The 19,059-nt window shown below is 47.7% G+C and overlaps 1 protein-coding gene across 3 annotated transcripts in view; it reads left to right on the forward strand.

Moving 5' to 3' along the window:
* The window catches only part of VAV2 (vav guanine nucleotide exchange factor 2), a 304,801-nt gene that overhangs the window by 41,924 nt on the left and 243,818 nt on the right, over positions 1-19,059 (forward strand). For all 3 annotated transcript variants that reach the window (XM_065418653.1, XM_065418652.1, XM_065418654.1), the window contains exon 2: positions 17,617-17,733. In XM_065418653.1, the coding sequence (XP_065274725.1) occupies positions 17,617-17,733 (117 nt within the window). The remainder of the gene's footprint in view (positions 1-17,616; positions 17,734-19,059) is intronic.

Here is a 19,059-nt window from a genome sequence, read left to right on the forward strand (position 1 = left end):
TATTAAATTGTGTGACAGGGTTTTAAAAAACCTTGGGGAATGATCTCACTCACTGAGAAATTCTGTGGGGCAGATCCTCTCCCCTGCCTGGACTCTGCGGAGAGCTTGCTTAGGTTAGGAGCTCTCCGGGGTAGGGGCCATCTTTTTGTTTGGTGTTTTTTGAACAATGCCTAGTACAGTAGGGTCCTGATCTGTGACCAGGGCTCCTGGGTGCGACCACAGTAATAATGCTGAGGCGTGATGGAGGGGTTCACAGGGAGCCAGGTGTGGCTTCCTGAGCCACAGGGAGCGATCAGAGGAGCAGAAATAGAGGAAGTGTCCACCAGTGGGCTGCACCTGGGCAGTCCTCAGCCAACGGTGTAAAGGTTTTTTCCACCAGTGGAAATTTTCCCTGCTCAGGGAAATGGTCTCTCTCGCATCCTTTTTCCCCTGCCCGCAAGGGCCATCTCTGCCTACCCTCACTATGCACCGCAGCAGAGAATCCAGAAAATAGCTTTTCAGAATAACTTCTGTAGAATCCTTGGTTCGTTTCTTCCCTACTAATTCTGTAGCACTTTCCCGCAGGGTAAAAACACACAGCAAAACCAATGCAATTCTCACTCTGCATCAAACTGCAATCACAGCAAACCTAAATTATTTGGAGGTGGGGCGGAACGAGAGAGCTGGAAAGTTGCCTGTGTGTTTCTGATGGGCACATAATCATAGTAACGAACAGGGATCGGAATTCCACTTCTGGCCCTTCTTTCTAATAATGGGCTGAACCAAAAGCTAGGCTCTGATTAAGCTCCAAACCTTATGATCTGGAACATGCAGCCTGGACTCATCTAATCAACATGATGTGTAATTTCTCTTCTCCTCCCCCCACCCTCCCCTACTTGTGCATTTCTGAGTTTTTAGCTGGGACAGGAAGTTGCAGCTCTGAAATATTGTGGGAGAAGCTGCCCTTTTTATATTTCTGGTGTGACCAGAAGCAGGAAATACGAGAAATCTCCAATGATTTCCAGTCTTATTTTGCAGACTCAAGTGGTTTGGATCAGCAGCCAAACGTCTGAATGCTTCTCTGAAAGGAATCTCCAAACCTTCTAAGACTCTTGCTCATCACTGCCAATAACCTACAGCGGGGCAACGTTAAAAACTCCGTCTTCACCGTGGTGCATTCAGTAACCCCCGCATCTTCCTGCACTTAGACTAGGAAAGCGTGATAGCCCCAAAACTGTGGAGTGCTTTACACCTGATGGTAATGGTAGCATAAATATACTAAATGACAAGTACATTTATAAGCAGATGAGAGTGTCAAATCATGAGCTTTTAATGGTGACCGCTGGCTGTTTTGGGACCTAGGCTAGACATGCTCAGGCCAAATGTTTCCCTTGCTGTTATTCACACTCTGCCTGAGCCTGTGGGGGTGCTGATGGGCTTTTACTTCCCATTCAAGATGCTCTGGCATGGAGAGCACTCAGCAGTTTCAAGGATCAGGCCCTGTTGCATCCCCATGAACAGAGAAAGGCAGGGCACTCTAGTGGATTGGGTACTGAACTGGGAGGCCTTGGTTCTCTCCAGCTCTGCCACTGACCTGCTACATGACCTTGGGCAAGTGCCTTCATCTCTGCATCTGTTTCCTTTTCCACCCTTTGCCTGTCTATTTAGGGGCCATCTCTTACTACGAGTTTGTATTGCTCCTAATACTCTGGAGTGCTAATTGCACTTGGGGCTTTTAGGCACTACTGGAATACAAATAATTAATCACTAAAGCAATCGGTGACAGAAGGCAGGTAGTGAGTTGCAATGTACGTGAAGCTGGTGCCTTGGAAGAGGTCCATTCTACTTTTCGTTAATTGGGGAGGGGGAGGAGATGAGAGAGAGAATTTTAGATCATCAAAGTGACTCAGCCCAGAATCTGTATGACGTGAACCAGCCCTACAGAAAGTTTTTGTTCCTTGTCTGGGGATGCCCTGCCTCTCATCTCAGCAGGATTACGAAAACTGATCTTTACAGTAAATATGCAGATAAAACCTGGCATCTGGTTTGGCTGTCTTGCAGACACAGATGCACCCAAAGTGTGTGTGTATACACGTGTTGCCTAGCTCCCCAGATTCAATGCTGGCACTAAAAGTAGTTGGATTAAAAAATAAACTCTCCCCGGGAGCAAAATAAAAGGGCTTTGCTGTTTGTCAAAGAGATCAGCTTTGTGTTACACGTGAGTGTACCCTTAGGGTTAATATGCCTTGTTTGTTGACACAGAGGAGTTTTTAAAACTCAAATGGAGTGTCTTCGAAGCAGTAGCAAGTACAGATTACATGTAAAACAAATCGGTGTTGCTTTGACATTGCCTTATGATACATTTTCCCATTCTTAGCTGGAGCTCAAACAGCAAACCGCCTCTAAGCCCCAGTCTTTCTCCAGCTTTCGCAGCTGTATGGTGCTCTGCTTTGGGGCCAGATGCAAACCCGATGAGCAACCCAGCCTGTACTGTTTTTGATACTGACCTGCTCTGTGAGCGAGAGAGCTTACTGGACACCTGATGGGGAATGTGGACAACCCCAGTAAGCCATACTATTGTGCACTATTTGGCAGGGCTACCCTGAAGCAAGCCACATCTGGTTAGGGTGTAGTGCCCCTCCTTAGGAGCCAGAAGGGCGAAACATCGGGCTAGGAAAGGACCTTCAGAGGGATTCTCTTTCCACTCGTGGTGTGGTCCAGTATCCGTTCCTTCCCAGATGTTAGCTGAGTCCAGATGGGCAGATATTCATTTAGGAAAACCCTAGAGCCCTATCTGTCTGAATTTAAGGAACAAAGACGGGCGGGGGGTGGGGGAGTGCCTTGTCTTCGTATGTCCAGTAAACAGGAGTATGTCTGCATTGGTGGGGGCAGATCTAGCAAAGATACAACCCCCTGCAGCTCCTAACTATGAGAACAGGGCCTGGCTCACCACTCCTTTGCCTTGAGATGCTGGCTTAGGAGAAGCCCACTGGAGAGTAAAGAGCAAACTATAAAGGCAAAGTATTTTTGCAGCACAGGGAGATTTTCCCATTCTTAAGTCTTGCACTGCCACTTTGCAACCCTTAGCACTTTCTCTGTGTCTGTGTCTTTTCCCTTCCTAATCCTGCTCCTGAGAGTCTGAGCGCTGTGCAAACTGTGTGTGCGCTCATAGTCCAGAGGGTGGAGGGGCATCCTTCTCTAGCACCCCTGCATTATTCAAGGAATAAGGGTGACTGCTCCAAGGAGCATTTGGCTGCTGTAGCCCTGCTCCGTTAGAGGGAGGGTTGGTGGACACCTGGGGACTCCTAAAGGTGTAGGATCACTGGACTCAGGAGAAGTTCTTATTGCTCATGGGAATGGGTAGGACAAATGTCTTTTAAATAAGACACGTTCTAAAATGTAACTCACTGGAACAAAGTCAGCTGCCTGGGGTGATACTAGATATGGTGTGGAGGCTGGGTTTGGGATTTCTGAAACCTCAGTGCTGGGTTTTTTGGGGTTTGCAAACCCTAAAAGCACAAGTGGTTTGGATCCATGATCCATTTGATTGGAACCACCAAAGTCTGGGTGGCTGTTGTGAAGGTTCTGGGTTGTTCCTGTGTCTCAGGATAACCGTAGAATCTGACCCTGTAAATATTTCATATTCGTTCTGCAGGGCAATACAATGCAAGTGCTCCTATAATAATTAATAATATGTCGTCCTTATGTAGCCTTTTTCATCCATAGATCTCAGAGCCCATTGCAAAGGAGGATAAGCGTTGCAGTTGGCCTCATTTGATCTTCCGCTGTTGGGTGCTTACACTCAAATGAGTGTCTCAACTTCATTTAATGACCCACAGACACAAGATTGTCCTCCCCATTCTGCTGAGTAATGCAAACCTAATTCTGGGCAAACAGTACAAAAACTGTCTGGATTTAGCAAGCTGTTTGTTTTCTCAAGGAGATTTAAACGATAGCCGAGAATAGGAGCCACCCATTGTAAGAAGGTAGCTGACAAGGTTCCAAAGGCCAATACCCATGTCACCTGAGAGTGGCCATGTCTCCAGATACTGGTGTGACTCCCACTGCACCTGCTTTAAAAACCCCTTCGTGCCTTGCTGCTTGAGACAGCACAGTCCTTGTGTCCAGTGGATGGCAGGGTTATTCGAGTTGGATAGACCGGGTTGCTTTTTCAGGGGAAGTCATTGATGTTCTCAAGCCTCAGAGTTTCTGAGGGACCGTTGGCCAAGAATTCCTCCCAACCCTTTTCCCCAGTCCACCCTGGTACCCACTACTCTGCTAGCATTCTTAATTCTGCCCTAGTTTTCCATCCTATCTAGATTGTTTTTGATAGATCACATTTCTGCTTCCAGTTTTTCCAACCTGTCTTGTCTGGTGCTTGCGCTTTTTTTTGCCCAACCTTTTTATGACCCGTTTTTATGTAACGGAGCAAAATAAACAAGACCCGACCGGGCCTTGGCCCACAAGGGAAGTACAGGGCTCTGCTGAACTTTCCAAGGATGAAGTGGAATAAGCGTCTACGGCTGCCTCCGTTCTGTGCTTGTACTTGGCCCTTCCGTTACTTGTTGGCTGGAGGCAGGGCTGGTGACAGTTACATACTGTGATCCTGATGCTCCACTAACTCTGCTCCGGCCCTACCCATGTTCTGGGGGTCGCCCGGCTGCACCCCCTTCATTTCCACCCCAGGTTAGTGCATCTGAGGCTCTTCTGTTTACATTCTGCCCCCGATGGGCCAGGGACACAGACCATTGTTTTAGCGCAGTGGTGGTCTCCAGCTACATCCCCTCCTTCCCACTCTGTGGCCCCTACCCTGAGGCTGGGGAGCGGGGCATACAAGAGCGATCTGATGCCAGCTCAGCACCAGCTGTGTGAGGTCCTTCAGTAAAGGGGATTCTCAGGGGTCTGTTGAAAGCCACCCTACGCCGCCAGAGCAGCACAAAGGGGCCTCGGCAGCAGTGAGAATCGAGCCCTGTAAAGCTGTACCTCTCCAAAGCACGGGAGTAGAAACAAGTTGATTTAAACCAAAGGGTACGTCTGCCCTGCAGCTGGGCGCTGTGATTCCCCGCACAGGTGTAAACACGCTAGCTCAGTGCACGCTAGCATGCGAAAAGTAGCCAAGTGGGCGGCTTGGGCTAGCTGCCCGCATCCACACCTGCCTGCCTCCAGTCGAGCTCAGGGGGGGTGTATCTTGAGCTGAGCTGGTGCGTGTCTGCCCGCCTGCACTGGGAATCGCAGCTCCCAGCCACAGTGTAAACCAACCCGAAGTGTCCGGTCTCCTTTTCAGCTGGTGGTGCATCTCTTCAGGTGTTTCTTTTCTGCTTTCCTTTGTCACCTTCTTCCTCTCAAGTCTGCCACCTGTGAGCCAACTTCATTGAACTTCTGCTTCCAGGGAGACTTGTCTCGTTGTGAGATGTCCAGGAACTCTAGTTAATTGCTTGTGATTAGGCAAGACTAGACTTGCAAGAGCCAATCACTCAGGTGGGGGAAAACAAAGAAAAAGGTTCCTCCTCGCTATCAGAAGGAAGTGGCCTTAGTTTGCTGTAGCTTAAGTTTAAACTTTCGTGTTTCACGTCATACCTTTTGGTTATTTCGGCTTAACTTTTCTTAGACTCCCCATATAGACAAGCTCTCTGAGTTTGCTAAAGGAAATGATTGAAATCAACCATTGCATACTCTTCATTGCTAAAACCTGATAAGTTGTGGGGAGAGGGAAAGCTTCTGTGAAGTCCATGTACAGTGTTTCGACTTCATTAATCAGCTTTGCTAAGTGGAGTATTTGTAGCCCGTGAGCATTCTATAAAGGGAATGTCTTTCAAATGGGGAAAAATTATAGCCTGCTTAGCACTAAATTGTTCAAGAATAATTCCGGTCCCCACTTCTCAACAGATAAATCTGAAGTCGTAACAACCAGAAACGTAATCTGTCTGTCCAAAATAATTGATGAGCCGCGGCTTGAATCTAAACCTAAATGGGCTTTAAATGAGAAAATTCTGGAGACGGTGGCACTATATATCATCTCGGAGGCTGCTGCTTTGTATGAAAGAGACAGTGGGGCAAATTGAGAATGAATGAAGCTATGGAGGATTTGACGCTATTGGTAGTGTCACGTCAGCTCTGATTATCTTTCAGATTTCTTCTGCTTCTTCTGGAATTTGCTGAGTAATGCCTTCATTCGGAAGTTAGCTCGGAGCAGAATCTAACTTTACACTCCGTTCCCCATGGCCCCTTATGGGCCATGTGGCTGACCATGACCTGCTTCCAACACACCCTCTATACCTGGGGCTGGTAGCAAGGCCAGTGCAGAGTTCTTCTGCCAATCTTGTCCCAGCCAGGGAGAAACCCCTGCACAGGGTGTGCTCTCTGGGGTTCATGTCCTCCTTCCTGCCCTCTCCCAGGGCCCCTCTACGAGGCCAGAGTGGCATAAAGGGGTCTTAATGTAACTGGGAGTTGAGGCCCATTGAGTCTCATGAAAGGCTTAAGCTTGTGCTGTATGATGATACCTGCTGCCCCATTAATCATTGGGAATTTGTACATTTCATCTATTGAGCTCCATGGTGGCGACTCTTTTCTCTCCCCCCGCCCCCAATCTGGTCTTTGTTTCACTGACATGAAAGCAGTGATTGAACACATGCACATGGCCTCCCGCTAGAGGTTTCCTTTGGCTCCGTGCTTCTGAGCTGTGCTCGTCGCAAGATAAGGGGAAATCTTACATCACGGTCAGGAAGTGCTAAAGAAAGTTCCTTTCGTCATTCGTCACCGTGTTATCTTCAGCGTTAAAGCTGCCACATTCCTTGCATGCTGCAGGGTCCATTTAAAGCCCACAGCTTGGACTGAGTCCAGTCGGCAACATGGCTTGATGCCCAGCCCTCCAATTCTATTGTGTGTAACACATTCCCTCCAATTTACTTCCTCCCTGAAGAGTTAACTCTGGCCTCGTGAATTCCCTGCTGCAGAAAAGTCCTACCTTGCTTGGGAGCCAAAGCTACCACCTTTATGAAATCCCATCCCATCCATCCTACCGTCTGCCCCGTTCTTTCCTCCTAGCTTATTTACTGCTTTATTAAATTTCTCTTTGAGAGCTTTCAGACTGCCCACTAGCCTCCCCATCAAAAGCACTTATGATACCGTCCTCTAAATGCAATGACTCCAGATACAGTGATGCTGATGCTGGAAGTCATTCATTTATTACACAGCTGCCGGGGTGAGTGTCCTGTTCTGCCTTCCAGGGTTGGGGCCCTCAGGGTTTGAGAAAATATTAACGATAAACTAAAATATTGCTGCACAGAGTTTATTTTCCTGAACAAAAGAATCTCTCAAACATTCGAGGTATATTGGCTTTAGAGAAACTCGGGGATATTTGGTGTCCCTCCTCTGTAGTGTTAAAGGAAGGACAAGAATGCTGGGGGCGATCAGAAGCTATTTTTATTTGTTTGATTCCGGTAGCACTCGCAATGTACTAGACCTTTACCCATGAGCTTGGGAAAGTCTTACCATGGGGAAGCACAACTGTCCAGCCAGCCCAGGTGTTACTGTGTCTAGTCATATGGAGAGTCTCATGATGACTGGTGATGGGGAAGGATAAATGACAGAGGATGTGGGCTAATCTCAAGCGTTCAACCTGTTGAGGAAATGTGAGTCTCATTGCTCACACCTTCTTGTCAAACTATCTTAAATGGGCTATCTTGATTATCACTACAAAAGTTTTTTTTCCTCCTGCTGACAATAGCTCATCTTAATTAATTAGCCTCTTAGAGTTGGTTGGGCAACTCCCACCTTTTCATGTTCTCTGTATGTATATATATCTCCTCACTATATGTTCCATTCTATGCATCCAATGAAGTGGGCTGTAACCCGCGAAAGCTTATGCTCAAATAAATGTGTTAGTCTCTAAGGTGCCACAAGTACTCCTGTTCTTTTTGCGGATACAGACTCACACGGCTGCTACTCCGAAACATTGCTTTGATTGTTAGCGCTGTACCCCTGACACCCTTCAGCCATTCCAACTCCCCAACATTTAGCTAAGGACTTTGGGCCAGATGCTCAATTGGTGCAAATCAATATAGCTCCAGCTGGAGCGAGGGCGTTACCAATTTATACTGGCTGGGGACCTGGTCCCTTGTGTTCAGGGCTTAAATTTAGCTGGAGCCAGCCCGAGCTGAGATCCGGAAAATATTTTCAAACCTGTGGGAGCGTGCACACGCCCGGGGCTGAAACCCTGAGCCCCGTAGGTTGGGGGTTGTGGGAGGGCTCCAGGAAATGAATTTAAGCTCTGCTTGTATTTATCACCTTTCATGGCAAAGAATGCAAAATAGGGTGTGTGTGTGTGTGTGTGTGTGTGTGTGTGTGTGTGTGTGTGTGTGTAAATAGCTACCATCTCCCTCCTCAGAGATGAAGCAATCTGATGTACAACGCACCACAGCCATTGGGGGAGGGGAAGAGTTGACTCTGGACGCTCTCGTAAATCCTCTGTTTAGGGAATGTACAGGCCAAGCCTGTGCTTTTTAAGGCTTTTGCTGGAAGACCCCACCTCACCCTCCCTGGCAACTGCAAAGAAGTCCATTTATCTGTGATAGACGGGTGAGGGAGTGAGTGGGCTTTGCTATGGTTCTGGGAGTAGGGTCTAGGTACTTGAGACCTGATGGCTAGACAACCAAGCTATTCCCCTTCCACTGTTTAGCAAATACACACTCAAATGAGAGGGAGGGTGGCCATATGGTTAAGGCGCTGGATGGGGACTCAGCTCTGCGTTCGGTTCCTAACTCTACCACCAACTCCCTGTGTGCCCTTGGGCGGGTCATAGTCTCTCTGTGCCTCCATTCCCCCTCTGTACAATGGGGATGGTAACCCTTTCTTTCTCCCACTTTTAAATCTGTCGTCTTTACGTATTACTGCAAGCTCTTTGGAGCAGGGATTATTTCTTACATGTGTACAGCACCTCGCGCAAGAGAGCCCTGATCTCGGCTGGGAATTCTAGGTGCTACAGGAATAGAATTAATAAATGAGTAGCCCACTGTCTATGGAGCTATAAGAGGCCTCCCCAAACAGCCAGCCAGCAGCCTTTGGAGTGCGCCACCACCCCACCCATGTTCCACCCCCAGGTCCCACTCCTGCTCATCCTCTTTCCTCCGAAGCTCTGTCTATTCCCCTCCCTGCTCCACCAGCATGGGGGGCCTTATGGGAGAGGGTGAAGAGGCCTGTGTGAGCAGTAAGCCGTAGACTGGTGGCAGGGCGGGGCAGGGGGAGGGGGTGAAGAGGCACAAGCAGCTGGGGGGGGGGGCCAAGCAGGCCTGGGGGTGGAGTGTGGGGCTTCCGGGGGAGGAGGCCGAGCAGGGGCGGGGCCGTGGTCCAGGCACACACAGCCTCCCCACTGGAGACATCATATGCCGCCCATGGCAAGGTCCCTGGTAGACTCGCTGCTTTTCTGGGCGAAACCGGAGTGAATGTTTCCTTCCTCACACACATGTAACGACCAAATAATCCCTGTGCATTTCACTAGACTATGCAGCCACCTTGAGGGTTGGGCTCTTCTTTTTTTAAATAAGGTCTCTCAGGATTTGTAATTGATTGAGGCTGGGAAGTAGGCTAGTCTGCCAGAGAAGTGCAGCTGTTTGTATGCGGCTGCCGATATCTCTGCTGTATGGGCTATGTGCCAGATTACTTAAGGTCAGGTTGCAACGGAGATCCATTAGGCTAAACCCAGACTACAAGGCGAACCGCTGTTTTTCTTGAGGCACTTCCTTTGATCGCCTTGTGGTTGGAATTATTTGCTTTTCCTTTGTCTCAGGTGCTGAATGCTAATGAGGCCGGAATCCTGCTGGAACCTAAACTAGTTGGTTTGGGTTTAATTAGATGATAACTTATTTTTATCTTGTTTACTCAAGGAGCCGGGTCCGGGAACTCTTCAGTTCCTGCTCATTCAAGTATTCCCATGGGATTGCTTGTGTGAGTTAGGCTGTGGGACTGAGGCCTAAATGGGGGAATGCGGATAACCTTGCTGACATTATAGCTGGACTAAGGACAGGAAAGGAGCTGTGAGTTCACATAGAATGTATGTGGAAGGGTAGGCATGTAGGATCATGGGTGGCCCTTTTTAGCAATATTAAGTAACATCTCGCAGCAAGTATATTTAAATGCACCACGCCCAAGTATACTCAGCAGTGTCACAGAATCTACATTGGGATGCAGAACTGTGCTCCTGATTTTAAACTTTAATTAAAAATACATGGTGTCCGTAAGCCTCATGGTTGTGAAGAAAGCCTTTGAAATGTGATCAGGATGTAAGCTGATGCGGGGTTGCCTGCCTGGGTCTTGAAACAAAATCACTCTGAGCAGTGAACTGCCATGTTCATCTCGATGAATCATGAACTCTGAAACCTAATGCCAACTTGAAAATATCCCCCTATATTTCTACTGATTGGCTTTTCAGAAACATCCAGCCAATGTAGCTCTCATTGCTTGGAGGTGGGGTGGGCCAGGCTGCTGGTTTCTGGGGCACTCAGAGTTTTAATCTCCATCTCTCCCCAACGTTACCTTCATGTTCATTCCATCCACGAAAGGGGACTGAAAAAGGAGATGCATCGATGTGCCAAAAGCCTCAACAGCTTCCTGAATGCCACCAGCCCCCAAATTCCCACTTGTCCCCTCCTCCGCTTTCCCCGAACATTCTTCCAATGCAGCTCTGTGTTTTCAGTACAAAATGTTGTGGCAAGCTGAAAATTTGGCAGCAGCCCAAAATAAATCCGATTTTATATGAAAACAAATAACCCAAGGAGCCACTGTACTGATTAAATCCAGTACAACAATAAATAATACAGTGAAAAGCTTCATTTAGGAAAAAAATATAGCCCGAAGCCGCTGCCGCACATCTGAGTCCCAGAAATCGGGGAGTCTCGCTATGGAATTTAGGACCAGCTTGCTTGTGTGTGTGTGTGTGTGTGTGTGTGTGTGTGTGTGTGTGTGTGTGTGTGTGTGTGTGTGGCGGAGGATATGGGTGTGGCTGCATAGGGTCCTGGATGGTAGTGGAACAGACTGTGGCTGGCTGCAGTTTACAGCCGACTCTCATTGCTGGGTTCTGGAATACTTCCATAAAAATCAGCTCAGTTTAAATACAAGCCCTCATTTGCTTTATTGCAAAGAACAGCCCAGTGGGGTCATGACTGTAATGACGATTCCATGTCTGAAGAAAGCCAGTAATTGGGGGACTCATTCAATGTAGCTTATATAACGGAGAACCCATTACAGCTCTCCTAGGATCATGCTCTTAATCAGAGCTGACCAAAGAATCTTAATTCTTGTTCTGATTGGCTTCAAGGACTAATTTCATTCTGTTAAACCTATTTCTTACTCTCCCCTGCACGCCGCTGAAGGTTTATCCCCAGGCCCTCCCGGTTTTAAATTCTTCATTGGCTAACGAAGCACTGCCAGGATGTCTCCCCCAAATCTTTCACAGCTCCACTAACTCCCACTGTAGTGCAGCTCCAGCAAGGTCAGTGCTTTCAAAGGAAGTGTCTGCTCCAGACGAGGTTGTGCTAGGACATGCTGATTTCCGCAAGGCTGTGGAAGTTGCGTTTGTCACTCGAGGTGTCCGCTTTCGCAACTAATTGGGAAAGGTGGTGTTGGGTTTTCTCGTTCCTTGGGCGAGTCACCAGTCATGCTGATGTGCAGCACGTGGAACTGACAATTAGGGAAAATCAATTGCCCTCCCCAAAAACACACAATGTGTCTGTTTCATCTGAGAGCAGCTCCCGTTACTGATGTAAGAGCCTCTGCGTTGGGTGAAGCGTTCCTGCAACACAATTGCTTTTCATCCAGGATGCAGGGCTGAGCCTCCTCTCTTGCCTGGGTGTAGATCCTCTATTCCAGTAGGAGCTGTGAGGACAAACCACCATACTAGTTTTAAAATGGAGCTGTATACATTTCTGAATGGGATCATATAATGGGAGTGCTGGGATAGAAGGGGACTGGACTCAATGACCAGGAGGTCCCCTCCAGTCCTATGTTGGTGGAGTTACCTCTGTTAAAATGAGAGGAGAGCTGGATCCAGAGTGCTTCACGCAGCTAGATAATACAGGTGTAGATTTACTGGGATAATGTATCCACTCTACGCCTATATTATCCTGAGTAGGGGTGGCGGTGGATTAAGAGGTATAAGCAATGGAGACATGAGCGTACATGAGATTTGAGAGGAGTTTGGAGGGGAAGGGGGTTTAAGTTCATGTCCTTGTCGTAATCTTACGTAAAGGCGATGCTGTCTGAAGTGTGTGCAGTGGAAGAGAGGGGAGCAGTCAGTGCCCACAGCCCTTCTCATGCAGCGCACTCAGAATGAATGGCGGGATTGTTCAGCAGAGGTGTGTGGAGGTGCCAGTCGGCTGGCTCTTGGTCTGGGAGCTTTCAGGGAGCCAAGAGTTAGAACAGCACAGTTAGCTGCCAGGCTTCCTAAATAAATCTCTGCCGTGGCTAAAAGGCTTTTATGTTGATTTCACCGTGTGGGACACTTGAAAGAAACATCAGCACTTCCTCTCTTGTCTCCAGACAGAATCTGTGCACTTCCTCGTGAGCACGTGTGATCCATTACAAATAGGGACAGCAGGACTCCAGGGCAAGTGAAAGCAAGAATGCAACAAATTTTACTGTCCTCGCAGAGTGTGGAACTCCCACCTGCCTTAGGAGTGAGGGAGGTAGAAGCAGGGCCGGCTCCAGGCACCAGCCGAGCAAGCTCGCGCTTGGGGCGGCAGATTCTACGGGGCGGCATTCCGCCCAATCCTAGGGCGGCACGGCCGCTTTTTTTTTTTTTTTTGGTTTTGTTTTGTTTTTTGTTTGCCGCCCTGTAGGGGGTGGCGGCGCGGAGGAGGGAAGTGCCCTGCTGGAAGCGGGCTGCGCACTCTGTCTGCCCCAGCCGGTGCCAGGTCTGTAGCAAACCCGGCAGGGCAGCCCGAGTCCTTCCCTCCCCGCCGACCTGAGCGGCGTGGAGCCCTCCCGGCAGGCGGTGTGGCGGTCGGGGCTGCGTGGCGAGCGCCCCGCTGAAGCCCTGGCCGCCCCCCTTCTCTCTCTCCCCCCGCTCCCTCCCCCACCCCCCCACTAGCCGGGGCACGTCTGCAGCGCAGGGAGTCCCCCTGCACTTTTTTTTTTTTTGTTGCTTGGGGCGGCAAAAAAGCCAGAGCCGGCCCTGGGTAGAAGGACCTCAAGGCTCCAGTTGAGTAACATACCTAATCACATGCACAGCTCTAAGCTTGTGAGTAGTCCCACTGATGTTAAGTTAGGCGTGGGCTAAAGTACTCTGCTGAACTAGGCCCTTACATGGATTTTGATGTGAACTGCATGCTGCTAGCCATTGCACTCACCCCATGACAGCGTGTTCTCAGCCAGTTGTAGCTAATTAACATGTGGAACTTCTACAGCACCATCTAAACCAAAGATTTAACAATCTTTCAGAAACATTTTTAAAACTCCTCAATGTCCATGTGAAGTGGATAAGTGTAAGTATTATACAGGTGGGGATCACAAGGCAATGTTTGTACTGTAGCAGGATTAGAAGCAGTTAATTGGCTCTCTTTAATACAGGAGTCAGAGTTGTAGAGATGAAGGCAGGTTTTGTGTTAAGACACTCGACTGATACTCAGGACCTGGGCTAAGTTCCCAGCTCTGTGGCATACTTCTGTGTGGGCAAATTGTTTAACATTGCTCTGTCTCTGATTCCCTATCTGTAAAATGGGGACAATTCTTATTTCCTACCGCACAGTGCTGTGGTGAAGATAAATTCATTGACTGTATCGTGCTTGGATGCTAATATGATGAAGGCCGTCTAAGTGTATTGGTAGAAAGCTTTCCTTTTTCCATCAGCCTTTTCAGAGGCTCTTTAAATGGTTGGTTGGATTCTTCCTGGACTCTTGTCATCTGTGTGAACTCGGCAACTGTCTGATTGCATATTCGCTGTGGTTTTTGATGTATTCTGCAGAGGTTACCTGGAGCAGTAGAAGAGGCTGTGATACAAACGCAGAGGGAGTTTTTTTGCACTAATTTAGCAATTGTAGTGGGGCCACTGGTATAGTTTCCAAATTTGAATAAGATGCATGATGACAGCAGCAGGTAGCTCTTGTTTGATGTATTTTTTTTTTATTATTATTATTTTTGCTCTTTGCTCGTCTCCAATGAGCTGAGATTAGATAGGTTGGATAGAACTAATCTTAAAATTTTGTTATGGCTCATGCCCACTCACCAGTGAAAATACTGTCAACAGAAGTCTTCTAGTTTGCTTTGATGCTGTGCTTGCTCCTTGATCTTTCTGAACTCAGATGCTGTGAAGTTGAGTTCTTCAAAGAATTTGAACTGAAATTCTACAGCACAGATCTTGGGGGTTCAGTTTTAAAGTCCTCTGACTGCCAGGAGAGAGTTTTGAATCCACTGCTGCGAGAGACAGTCATTCTTGTCCGTAGATTCCAACCCTTATTTCTGCCTGTGCATTGGGACGACGGGGTGAGGCGGATGCTATGAATACTGCAAAAGGGGAAGGCAGTTTTTTTTGCATTCAGGATTATGAAAGGAAGCTCGCTTTTCATCATCTGTAATTATGGTTAAAACCTGTGTCATTAACTTTTCAAATTGGAAGCTTAAAAGGATTTAAAGTAAATACTTAGTGGAAATTTGAGATGAATGAGACGTTAACAAAAAAACAGACCCCTTCTATAAACAAATTAGTTTGCATAGGCTGAAAGCTCCTGTAGAGGCCTGGAAGACTGAGATGTAGTATGAAGCCTACGCATTCGCATACCCACCCATCCAGCCGTATGTATGTTGTAAGACAATTCTGTAGAGTCTAGTCAGTGTGTTAATTTTGTCTTTTCAATCTCTCACACTATCATTCTGCCCCCGGGTCTATTCAACTAATGAGAATGTTCTGCGTTTATAATGATTCTGATGATGTAATGCTTCCAGCCTGTGTTTTTTATTGGTTGAGTTTTATTGCCTACTGCTGGAGCTGTGTGGGTGGAACACACCATCTCCCTGTTTGCCTAGTTTAAATTAGTTTCTCATTAATGAAGTGGTCTTTCTAACCCACTGCCTGACTAGGGTTGCCAACTTTCCACTCCCACAAAACCAAACACCCCTGCCCTGCCCCTCTTCTGAGGCCCCACCCTCACCCTTACTCACTCGCTCATTTTCACTGGGTTGGGGTGAAGAGTGGGGGGGGGGGGGTGGGCTCTGGTGTGGGGCCAGGGATGAGGGATTTGGGGTGTAGGAGGGGGCTTCGGGCTGGAACTAAGGGGTTCGGAGGGCAGGAGGAGGATCAGGGCTGGGGCAGGAGGTTGGGGTGCGGGGGGGAGTCAGGGGTGCAGGCTCTGGGTGGCGCTTACCTCAAGCAGCTCCCGGAAGCACATCCCTGCTCTGGCTCCTATGTGGAAGTGTGTCCAGGTGGCTCTGTGCACTGCTCTGTTTGCAGGCGCCGTCCCTGCAGCTCCCATTGGCTGCCATTCCCGGCCAATGGGAGCTGCATAGCTGGCACTTGTGGCGGGGGCAGTGCGGAGACTCCGGCTGCCCCTGTGTGTAGGAGCCGGAGGGGGGACATGTCACTGCTTCCGGGAGCCACACGGAGCCATGGCAGGCAGGAAGCCTGCCTTGTCCAGCTGCACCACCAACCAGACTTCTAACGGCCTGGTCAGCGGTGCTGACCGGAGCTTCCAGGACACCTGGCAACCCTGTGCCTGACCCCTTAAATATAACCCCAAATGCAATAATATTTATAGGCACACTTCATGCTGTTTTCTTTGTGGAGATATGGGTTGGCCAAGAAGGTTATGGTTTGATTCTTTTGCAAAACTTTTGGTAGGTTTTAAATTGCATATTTGTAAAGTTTGCAAGTAGCAATTTCTACCATGCTAAATTGGCCAGTTGGGGACCATTAACAGTACCATGTGACTACAATGTTACTGACCCAACACAAACTGTGGGGCTGTTGCAACCAAATATGCAATTTGAAACTTGCCCTGAGTAGTCACATGACATTGTTTCCGTTCCTTGATTGGTTGATTTATGTAACAATGTGAGAATTAAGAATATTTGTGAACCATTTGTCGATGAGCAAGCAATTGAAGAAATCCGTGGAGAACTTTGCATAATGAGTACACTGGAGAATTTTGCATGGAAAACTTGCCAACAGAAAAAAGGTGAAATTAATTAAATAAGTTATTTGCTGCACAGTCACTCAGTCCGCTCTAATTAATAACATGGGTAAGAGCCAAACAACTGAAGCAACACCTTACTTCTCTGATCCCTTCCTTTCTTGTTGCCATACATTAGTGTAGAAAGAGCCCTCTGTGTTCCCAGATTACAAGACCCATGAAGGTCACGCACACATGGTCACGGTGCAACAATCCATTATTGCTATTGTCAAAGATGGCATCTTTTTTTAAGAGGCATTGGATTACTCAGCCGATTGAGCCGTATGACTAGTGGCTGAACAACCTTAAGTATTTTACGGTGGTCACAAATGGGATGAGAATTCAGCTGGGCTAAAATTAACGATGACCAAAACGCTGTGAAAACAATCTTCACTGTGAGAGACTTGCTATTTATCTGTGTTTTTTTGTGTGTTGTACCCTAAGGCTCTCTGCTTAGTGACCGGCGCTGATTTGGTCCACCAACTTCATTTCAGGTTGGATCACAAGAATGGCAGCTATCATCTGTGAATGTGCTGGGGGTTCTGTTTTCTAGCATATCAATTAGCTGACGCGTCAGCGCGTCGGAGGAAGTTGGAGGGGGGAAGTAAAGTACTGTTTGGATCAGCTGCCGATAGTTTCTGACCTGAGAGGGTGAAAAAAATTCATTTTTTCTGTTCTTGCTCCTTTTTCCATGTCACTTGTACTTTTTATTTTTGTAAATATATGGTGTGTGTGTGTGTGTGTGTGTGTGTGTGTGTGTGTGTACACTTGTATTCAGTGCAATGTCTGAGCCTTGCATGGCGAGCCATGGAATAGATTCAAATTGTCATTAGTTGCAAACTCAGTAATACGTTTTTATATAATTTTTAGCTTAACTTGTGCTCGACTTAGAGCTTGAAAAGGAAACATCCTGCTCTTAAGTTGTTTAGACCCTATGCCTTGTGAACACGCACTTGGGGCTTGTCTATACTTACGCGCTGGTTCGGCGGCAGGCAATCGAACTTCTGGGTTCGATTTATCGCGTCTTGTCTGGACGCGATAAATCGAACCCAGAAGTGCTCGCTGTCGACTCCGGTAATCCTGCTCGGCGCGAGGAGTACGCGGAGTCGACGGGGGAGCCTGCCTGCCACGTCTGGACCGCGGTAAGTTCGAACTAAGGTACGTCGACTTCAGCTATGTTATTCACGTAGCTGAAGTTGCGTACCTTAGTTCGAATTGGGGGGTTAGTGTAGACCAGGCCTTGAACTTCAAGTTTTGGTTTCCAAATGGGCCTCTGTTGATGGTATATTATTGAGAGCACACACTCCATAATGGAGCAGTGGGGAACCTGTTTGTACTAGAATGCTCAGTAAACGAATGCATCTTCTCACCAGGCAGTTCCCATATTCTTCTTCACTTCCTGTTGCATGTGAATTTTGATTAATGTCTACAGTAAATTACTCTTACAGAATTATAGCCGTGTCTCTTTTTTTTCTCTTTGCAGTTTCTCTGTTTGAAGAACATTCGAACATTCTTAAAAGTCTGTCATGACAAATTTGGGTTAAGGAACAGCGAGCTGTTTGACCCCTTTGACCTCTTCGACGTGCGGGATTTTGGAAAGGTAAAAGCTAACTCCTAATCTGTGTTGAAAAAAGGGTTTGAAAGCGCTTTTACTGCTGCTGGAAGCCTAGACTGTTTTTGAAATGTCCTGCCCAATGCTGGGCTGATCATGCAACCAGCTTGATTCTGCATAGCTCGTGTAACCCACACCCATTTGTGTGGCACTCTGTCTTCCCCGCCCCTGGTGGTGGCTGGGTCCTGTGATCAATCGATGAGCGTGCTACATCCTTGACTAGCAGAGGTGGCTCTCTTAGTTCAGGCTGTGTAGAGGCTCGTGCTTTAGAACTGTTGCTCCTTCTCTCACCTCAGTGGCTAGTCATAGTTCAGGGCTCTGTGGGTTTTCCAGCTGGGAGTAAAAATTGGTCCTAGCCAGGTATTTCTTGCAGCCTTGTTTATTGACAAGGAACGTACTGTGTCTCTGAATGCAGAAGGAAACAAGAACAAAAAGGAGCCGTTTCTTAGCTTAAAGCCCTGCAAGCCCCAGAGTCACACTGCACTCACAGGTTATTGCTTGGTTTTCTTGCTTTTTTCCCCCCTCCCACAATCTTGTCTATTCTGTTTCTTTCCATGTGTTCTCTGACAGACCCACACCGACTTGGTCACAATACCCAGTCGACCCTTCTGTCCCCATGGGGCTAGTTTCTGGACAGACTCTGCTAGGCTGTGTTTTAGGTGTTGCCCCTTAACTGTTTCTTACACCTGTCTTAAATGGAGGATTCGTACACACATAAGTTCAACAAGGTTTTAACTCAACCCATAGCAAGGTTTCATCCAGCTCACAACCGAACCCACAGGTCCCCATACTGGTTCAGTCTGTACTGCTGATGACCCACTGAGGGGCATGGCACAACAGGCACATGTCAGGCAGGTGTATGCAGGGAGCAATTTACAATTCAGCTCAAAGATCCAATTCTACAGGAGCTTGAGCAGCCTTTCAAAATTCTTCTTGCCTGTTCACCTAGACCAAGTAAACTGATGAGTGAAATCTCCCAGGCACACGACAGATTTTCTTTTTGGGGAACAAAATATTGTAATGGTTGCTCATAAAAAAATATACAATTATTTACTGAGATGATGTTATTGGAGGCAGTGGGTTTAGTGGATTTGGCAGAGATCTGGGATTCAGAAGACCTGGGTTCTCCTTCAGATTCTGCCACTGGCCTGGTGGCTCACCTTGGACAAGCTACTTCATATCTCTGTTTCCCTTCCCTTTTGTCTGTTTTGTCTCCTGAGATTTGCAATTGCTTCTATCTCTTGATAGGTATACAAACAGTACTGAGAGCAGTGGGATCCCAATTTCAATTGAGGCCTCTAGGTGCACTTACGA

The sequence above is a fragment of the Emys orbicularis genome, chromosome 18 (assembly GCF_028017835.1).
Source record: "Emys orbicularis isolate rEmyOrb1 chromosome 18, rEmyOrb1.hap1, whole genome shotgun sequence".
In the NCBI taxonomy this organism is placed as follows: domain Eukaryota; kingdom Metazoa; phylum Chordata; order Testudines; family Emydidae; genus Emys; species Emys orbicularis.